At 43.6% G+C, this 8,988-nt stretch overlaps 1 protein-coding gene across 7 annotated transcripts in view; it reads right to left on the minus strand.

Annotated features, from left to right (window-relative positions):
* The window catches only part of IPCEF1 (interaction protein for cytohesin exchange factors 1), a 184,317-nt gene extending 176,822 nt beyond the window's left edge, over nt 1-7,495 (minus strand). For 6 of the 7 annotated variants that reach the window (XM_040965301.1, XM_040965296.1, XM_040965290.1 and 3 more), the window contains exons 1-2: nt 7,455-7,492; nt 5,883-6,033 (exon numbers count right to left, since the gene is read on the minus strand). Coding sequence is in view for 1 of the 7 variants with exons in the window: in XM_040965299.1 (XP_040821233.1) it covers nt 5,883-5,914 (32 nt within the window). In the remaining 6 variants the exon portion in view is untranslated. Of the gene's footprint in view, nt 1-5,882; nt 6,034-7,454 lie in introns of all 7 variants that reach the window. The other variant, XM_040965299.1, reaches the window with a different exon arrangement.
* Between the last annotated feature and the right edge of the window lie 1,493 nt (nt 7,496-8,988).

An 8,988-nucleotide genomic window follows, 5' to 3' on the forward strand; every position in this document is an offset into this window, starting at 1 on the left:
TGGTGGTGAGGATCTCCAAATCTTTGAGGAGGGGTACAATTCAATCCTTAACATTCCCTTACTATCTCTAATCTAATCCTTTTCTACTAGTAAATCTCTTGCAAGTCAATTGAGTTTCTTTGTGGTTAAAAAAAAAAAAAAGATGGCAAGACTGAAGAGAGTTGAGAGAGAAAGAAAAGAAAGAAAGAAGGAAAGGGGCCCAGTACAATAGCCTAGCAGCTAAAATCCTTGCCTTGAATGCACCAGGATCCCATATGGGCACCATTTCTAATCCCAGCCTCCCCATTTCCCATCCAGCTCCCTATTTTAGTCTGGGAAAGCAGTTGAGGATGGCCCAAAGCGTTGGGATCCTGCACCTGTATGGAGACCTGGAAGAAGCCCTGGGCTCCTGGTTTAGGATTGGCTCAGCTCCACCTACTGCAACCACCTGGGGAGTGAACCAGTGAATCAGACAGAAGATTTTACTCTCTGTCTCTCCTCATCTCTGTATATCTGCCTTTCCAATAAAAAGAGATAAATATTTAAAAATTAAGGAAGGAAAGAGGAGAGGAGAGGAGAGGAGAGGGGAGGGGAGGGGAGGGGAGGGGAGGGGAGGGGAGGGAGGGGAGGGGAGGGGAGGGGAGGGGAGGAGAGGAGAGGAGAGGAGAGGACTTCACTTATACCACCACACCAGCATCCCTTATAGGCACCAGTTCATGTTCCAGCTGTTTCACGTCCAGTCTAGCCCTCTATTTAGACCTGAGAAGAGGATACCCTGAGTTTTTATGCCCCTATAATTACACAGGAGACCCAGAAAAGCTTCAAACCCATTCCACTTCAGCTTTTGTGTCCATTTGGGGAGTGAACCACAGATGAAAGATGCGTGTGTGTGTGTGTGTGTGTGTGTGTGTGTGTGTGTCCTTTTTTCACTGTAACTCTACCTTTCTAATAAATATAAACTTAAAAATGAAAAAAATTAAAAAATTACACATAATCCCACCAGACTGTCAAGGCAATTAGCTACACTGACAACCACATACGTGCCACCATGTCAGGGCACACACTGTCCCCAGGACGAAAGAACAGTTTCTTTCTGCTACTTACTCCACGGGAAAGTGAAAAGGAAATCCCATTAAAGAAACTGCACAGTAGGAGATAGAACTGCTCCAACTCAATCTTTGTCTCCCAAGTCTTGGGCTCAAATTGCTCTCTTCGATGAGACATCGTCTACCATAAATGAAAACAACATATTGTATACAACGACAAGCAGAACTGTTGCTCAAAAACACACACAGACCTGGGCTTCTCGGCCCTTCTGCCCCCGGCTGGCAGTGTGGTTCAAGAGAAGATGCTTAGCTACTCCAGGCTTCGGTTCCAGAGTTAGCAGCACACTGGCTCCTAGGAGGGGTAAGTGCTTAAACTCACACATGTAACTGTAACTACATGTAAACATAGCTTCGTACAGAAGAACAAAAGAGCTATTCCCGGCACCTAGAACATAGCAAGCCAATGTTATCATTGGTTCACTGTACCACACGTGAAATCATTAGAAAATTCTGTGGACTGTTGTGTTTTCTATTTCTATTTTAATTCACATCCCATGCTGAGAGAGTCTATCGCTTGTTTTATCAATTATTTTGTTTCTAAACTTAGCTAGTGTTCACCAAAGAGATGGTAACTTTTACCCAGACACTTTTAACTGACCAATACACAAAGCAGTAAGCCACTTAACTTTTCACTACTTGCATTTCAACACCTGTGTCCACTGGGAAGCTTGTCTTCACTCACATTTGTCTTCTATCACACTGTTCCTGAGATAGCCGGTAGATTCCTTCCAGTGCCTACAAATCAATTTCTTTTATTTTGAATTGTGTCTCTGATAAGGGACTCCACAGTGACCCACCGGCACCTTGAGATGGCAGGGTCAAGATTTTAGCAACAGGAATTATTTCCTAATTCTATGAAAAACTTTTATGACCTCTTTGAATGTAGATCAAAACATGTCAACACTCCCTTAAAAATTAATTATTCTTACCATGGTGTGTATAAACCCAATGTGGAACTACTAACTGTTGAGTCGACAATTGGAGTTGCTAGAAAGCCATCTGATTCAGCTTGTGAGTCAATCAGAACCCTCCAGAGAGAATGACTCACGCTCACGATATTCCAGGAATTGTTCAGAACAGCTATCTTCCAATGGAATCTAACTAGCTTGTTCACTTAGGGAGTTCATACTGGACCTTTTTTCAAAACAACAACAAAAAGATCTATTTATTTTTCTTGAAAAAGCAGATTGTACAGAGAGAAGGAGATGCTGACAGAAAGACCTTCTGTCCACTGATTAACTCTCCAAGTGGCTACAATGTCCAGAGCTGAGCTAATTCGAAGCTGGGAGCCAGGAGCTCGTTGTAGGCTGCCACATGGGTGCAGGGTCCCAAGGCTTTGTGGTCATCCTCTAGTGCTTTCCCAGTGCGGGAAATGCCCTGATACCTGGTGGGCATAGCCAAAGCTTACTTCCTCATTGCCTGAGGTCCAACTCCCAGGCCTTCACGTGGAGTGTGACCTCCCACGTGGCTAAAAGGTCAAGGGGACATGACCAGATGGTCAAGGGAGAGAGACGCATCATATAGCCCATTATAGTGTCTTTGATGGGCCTCCCCTTTCTTACTCTTTAAAAGCTGTAACCTCTGCAAAAATAAAGCGGACATTCCTCATCAGCTTGTCTCCAGTGCTTCTGTGGCTAAAAAACACTGTCACCTCACCCTCGGTGACCTCGGGGCCTGCAGGCTGGCCTGAACCCCAAGACCCGGGCCACAGGTAGGGAGCTGGGAGGGAAGAGGAGCAGCCAGAATATGAATCCCCCGTGCTCAAATGGGATTCTGTAAGGCAAGGATTTTAACACTGAGCCAGCGCACTGGGCCCCATACCTGGTTCTATGTCAGTCATTATCTCAAAGAAGATACACTTAGAAAAACTAAATAGCCTACTTTTTCTTGTTTTGAAGATTGATTGACTGATTTGAAAGGCAAAGTTGCAGAGCGGAAGACAACAGTTTTCTTCTATCACCTGATTCACTTCTCAGTGACTGCAGCAGCCAGGACTGGAGCAGGAGACCAAGAAACAGGCAAATCTATCCGGGTCTCCCACGTGGACCCAAGCGCTTGGACCAACTTCTGTTATTTCCCTCAGTGCAGGGAGCTGGATCGGAAGAGGAGTAGCCAGAACTCAAAACTGCACTCTTGTGGGATGCCAACATCACAGCCGTGGCTTAACCTGGCTCACCACAGCATGAGCTCTGCGTAACCCACAGTGTGGGTGCCATTCCTTAGACTGCAACTAACGAAAAGCTTTAGCACACTGTAGATAAAATATATATGTCTTTATTTTCTTTTTTTGTTCTAGGATTAGACAATAATTAAGCTTTTGTTCATTTATCTTTGTAACAAAATCAGAATGAGAACAATGATCACTAAACTCTTTTCCTATATTTTAACGTATTTTACCTCAACTACGCTTTTCCTAAGGATTTTTGCATGGTTAAAAAAGCTATCCTCCTGCTTTTCCAAAATACTGCGTCATGAGAATATTTGTATAAAAACATATCTATTGACATTTCTTTATATAAATACACCCCCATGCAGCATTAGCATTCCAATTGTAAGGCTTACAGCCTTTATTTCTACTAGATGATTCTCAGTTTATTCCTGTGTAAGTGACAAAATACATCAGGCAACTTAGGAATAATGAAAGTTTATTTCTCCAAGTGGTAAGAGGCTAGGAAATTCAAGGCCAAGACACCAGCAAAAGTGGTCATGGTCCCTTTTCTACGTCCTTACACGGCAGAAGCACTCAGGGTACTCCCTCCCCCAGCGTCTTTTACAAGGGTGCTAATCCCTCACACTTAGTACAAGCATACTCAGCCATCTCACTGTGTCATTACACACACACACACACACACACACACACACACACTGCCAGTCCCTTAATATCACCACAGAGGAGATTCGATTTCAACGGAATTTTCCAGGGAGACATTCCAACTATGGCAAAGATCCAATTTTGCAAAACGCAGAAAATGTTAAGAAGCCTAAAGGAAAAAAGACAAGCGTGTGGCTCATTATTTCCCTGTGGGTGGTCCCGGTGATTTGTAGATTGTCACAGGTATGAGCTAAGCCACTGCTGGGCTACCCACACCCCATCTTAGGGCTTGCAATTGAATCTGTCTACGCTTCTGAGGCGAACCCCGAGAGTTCGCCGGAGAGACAGTGCAGATTCAAATGTTTTGGTCACTGCCACCCACATGGGAAATTCACCTGGAGCCCCTAGCTTCTGCCTGTCCCAGCCCCGGCTGCTGCAGGTACTGGGAGAGTCTGCCAAGGGCTGGGACATCTCTCTGTCACTCTGCTTTTCAAATTAAAAAACAAAACTTGTTAAAACTATAGATATATACCTATAGTTGCATGTCACAGGCTAGCATTTAAGATCATGAACACTTACAATAAAAAAAGAGAAATAATATTTTGAAACAGCAGATTTATTGATAGCTACCAGTTAAAGAAGATCTGTGACATAGCAGTCACTGTGCAACCATTGTTTTGTCCTCACAACAACCTGAAAACTTCAGTATTTTATTATACTGCCTTATAGATTCAGGGATCATAAGACTAGGAAGTGGTAGACATGGATTTTTAACAGGTATTCCTGACCTCCAATTATGTTCTGTACTTTCTACTTCCCACCAAGTACTTACTGAGAGCATGCGCCGCGGCAGGCACTGGGCTGAGTGCTACAATCGGTGATTCCACCATTTGTGGGATTTTCTTCAACATCAGAAAGATTTTTTTTTTTTAGGATTTTCTACACATGACCATGCTAAGCCTCTGTGCAAACTGTCAACCTGTGCCAGGCTTCAAGCTGGACGGAAAGCAGAAGTGAGCCGTTCAAGAAGGATGCACTAGTCAAAAGAAAAGTTTCAGGCAATGGACATGAAGTAATTTCTTATCTCTTGTTGCCTCAGCTTACTACCAGAGGAAAGGACTTCCTATTTCCGTGAACTGATGATGCATGCTTGCTTCACGTCGTTTGCCTAATATATTCGTGCACCAAGTTTTCCTCTCTAGAAAAGACACCTTATATATATATGCGTGTATATAGAGAGAAGAAAAGAAGAAAATTCAAAGGTGAGTTAATGAATAAGTATATCCGCAAAGACACAAATATCTCCTTTTCCACCTCACTTGCATGACACATACAGAAAGTTCTCTTTCTAGCTTCTGTGTAAAACAGGTAACTGTGTAGGAATCATTGACTTCAGGTGCTACTATAAAGTTTCCAGCAGAGTTCAAGGACACCTGCCCTGAACATGCATACATCTCAGCACTCGGAGGGCCACCGCTGACTCCTAGAGTTTAAATTTTTTTTTTTTCATAGATGCTACCAGAGCAGCCTCTAAGCCAACAGCTGGCTCTCATTTTCATAGCAGAGATTTCAGGTGTAACACGTGACGTTTCCCTAAGTGTGCAATCCCCTCTAGTTATTAGCCAGCAAAAGGGGATTCTCCACACAGAAAACACCTTCTCGCAAAGAGGCCAGCCACAAAGCAACGCCCAACAGATGCCAAAGTAAGCACTTAACCTCAAATCATGCCCCGCCGACCAAGTGGCTCCCCACACATCACTTATTTAAGAAAAATAGACAAGAAAAGAGCGTCTGCCACTCCATCCTGCCAAGCTGAATCAGAGTCTGTTGCTCTGAACACGCTGGCAGCGGCTGTGTGAAGAGCAAAGCAAATACCAAACTCCCAAGGAGCATACTCTCCTAAAGGTAGTGATGGAGTGTTGATCTCAGTGCCAACCTGATATGCCAAGCAACATCCATAGGAGCGATTTTTTTCTCTTACTTACATGCAATAGGAAACCAAGAGCTGACTCTTCATCCCTGAGTTCAGAAAACAGTCGTCTGGGGCAGGATTGAGGAGTCCACTGCAAGCAGCCACAGTGCTGAAAGCTCCGTCTACCCAGGACTCCCCTTAGAAGCTGACCAGCAAATCAGGCTCTTTCGAAAGAAAAGGAAGTGTCATCTCTACTTCCTCAATCTTGTTGTTCTTCCTTCTTATTATTGCCAAACCCCTTAGTGATTCCAACATCAGGACACGATGTATGCAGGACAGACCTGTTTATCACTAACCATCCCCCCTGGGTTCATGCCCAACTCGCACATGTAAAAGACACTTCACTGCATCTCCCTGTTTTGGACACAGAGATGCGTATTTACTGGCATGAGAAGTAAGGTCATCTGTAGAGTTCAGGATGTCTGAATCTGATGCCACATTTTCATCACCAACCACTTTCAGGTTCAATCTTCTTTCAAACTTCCCTCCTTTTGCCTCCCTTTATCGTTTGTAATGCTCTGCTAAATGGAAGATACTAATAAGTCTGCAAAATGTAGTTAGCAACAAAAATAAGTCTTAGGTCAGGTATGGTGGTGCAGTGGATTAAACCACTGATTGCAATGCCCAGACTGCCTATCACAGGCAGTTTGCATTGATAGCTCAACTTATCAGAGTCAACTCCCATGTAGTGCTCCTGGAAATCAGCAGGTAGTTATGTAAATCTTGAGATTCTATCACCCGTGAGGGAGACTCAGATGGAGTTCCCGGCTACTGGCTTCAGCCTGACCCAGCCCCGTTATGGCTGGCCACTTGGCAAGTAAACCAAAAGTGGGAGATCTCTCTTTGTCTCTCTATGTCATTCTACTTTCAAAATAAATAGAAACCCAAACATTATTTTTACGGTACATATAATACATTCTGCAAGTTTAGAATTATGATGTAGCAGGTAAGGCCACCACACTCAACGCCAGCATTCCATATGGGCAATGATTCACATCCAGGATGCTCCACTGCCAATCCAGCTCCCTGGAGGATGGCCCAGGAACCCGGGCCACTGTGCCCACAGGGGAGACCCAGATGAAGCTCCTGATTCCTGGCTCCTGGCTCCAGCACGGCCTAAGCCCTGGCCATCGTGCCATCTGGAGAATCAACCCACAGATGGAAAATTCTCTCTCTCTCTCTCTCTCTCTCTCTCTCTTTCCCAGCGCCCCCTTCTAAGCCTCTCCATATCTTCTTCTCTCTCTGCCTCTCTGTTACTCTCTCAAACAAACAAATAAATAGATCTTTTTTAAAAACTCGTTTTCACATACTACTACAGGGACATTGCAGGCTAAAAGAGAGACATATTTCAAGTCATCACCAACAAAGGTTTACTCTCTCTCGCCTGTCCTTTTCAACATTAGTAGTGTTTGTATAATTTCTTGAGAAAAACACTATATTCTCACTATATCCTACTCTCATAGCAAAGAAAAAGAATCATTAAAAATCTTCCCAGTGTGTATTAGTTTTGTTTTAGTTCATGTTCCATTGCTACAACAAAATACCTAGGGCAGGCACTATAAAGAAAAGAGGCATATCTACTCACTGTTCTCCGGTTACCCCATCCCTGCACCTGCTCGACCCTGCTGAGAGTCTCATGGCAGACCGTAGATGTAGAAAAGACCACAACACAAGAACTGTGACACCAACCTCACTTGGTGATAACCCACTCTCAGGAAAACACATTCAGTCACACGGGCTTGTGTTTATCCCCTGGCAAGGCTGAAATGTTGTTATCGAAGCCCTACTTGTTAAAGCTCTACCCCCTCCAATACCTGCGCATTGTCCCTTTGGCACAGAAATCTTGGGAGGACACACGCGAGCCAAATTCAAAGCATCACATGTATCCTCCATCACTTATTGAAAAACTGAAAGTTTTCAGCCAATAAACGCCTTCTAGCTCCTTCTTTCCATGGGATAGCTACAAGCAGCCAGTAGAGAGGAGAGGGGGAACAAATGTCATCCTGGCTAAAGAAGTAAATAATTCTACTAAGTTTCCAGTGAATTTCTGATTTCAAGATGTGCTGATAACAGCTGATATTCCAGAAAAAAAAAAAGAAGAAAAAAAAGCTGCTGCCACTTGGATTCAAAAGCAAAATAGAAATCTCTGTAGCATGTTTATGTGTTTTTTTTTTAAGTTTTTAAAGTTCCACTTACATGTGGCTTTATTCTAATAAATTCAGTTCCTCACCATCCAAAGAACAGTAAGACGCAACCATATCTCTGTTCCTCTGTTGGAGGAACAGAGAAAGGAAGCATATACAGCAAAGTTCTATGTGGTTACACCTGCTGCCTTTGGGGAGTAGATACCAGCTCAGAAGTTTATTTCAGTCTCCTAGTCTTCTTTGCATTTATTTCCAAAGACATTTTACAGGCTGAAATTACACATGAGCCCTAGAATCACATGTCAATACCTGATCCCCAAAGTGGTGAAGTCTGGTGGTAGGTGGGGCTTCAGTAGGTGATCAGGTCATTGAAGACAGATCCCTTGTGAGTGGGACTAGTGTCCTTACAGTAAAGATCCTGGTCAGTTCCCTCAACCCTACCACCACATCAGGAAGACAACCGTCTATGAGCCATAAAACAGATCCTCTCTCATCTGACACCAAAGCCACCAGTGCCTTGACAACCTGGATTTGCCAATCTCCACCACTGTAGGAAGCAACTGTGTATCTTCTAGAAGCCTCTCAGTCTGTGGTATTTTTTTTTATAGCATCCCAAATGAAGTAAGACAAGGACAAAAAGGTAAATTAAATCTGCAGAGGAATGAAAAGGTAAAAAAAAAAAAAAGTACATTTCCCCAGGAACAAAGTGAAAGTTTTCTTGGTGAGTTGTTTGCAGAAACTTTAGTTTCACATGAGTGCTGCCTCTTCATCTCTTTGCTCTGACGTGTCCCCTGCTTCCTGCTTCATGTTAGCATCAAACAAACCAGGACTGGATGACCTCAAGAGCAGGGGCTGGTTTCTCACTGGGTTTTTTAAGTGCCATCATCAAAGACGTCCTTGAAAGGGCATGTTATTTACAACTCTGGGAGCACAGCTTTTGTAGAAATAGAAAATCCTCAAGGTAGCTGGACTTCA

Source organism: Ochotona curzoniae, unplaced genomic scaffold, assembly GCF_017591425.1.
Source record: "Ochotona curzoniae isolate NIBS_2020 unplaced genomic scaffold, NIBS_Ocur_1.0 scaffold_3890, whole genome shotgun sequence".
NCBI classification, from domain to species: domain Eukaryota; kingdom Metazoa; phylum Chordata; class Mammalia; order Lagomorpha; family Ochotonidae; genus Ochotona; species Ochotona curzoniae.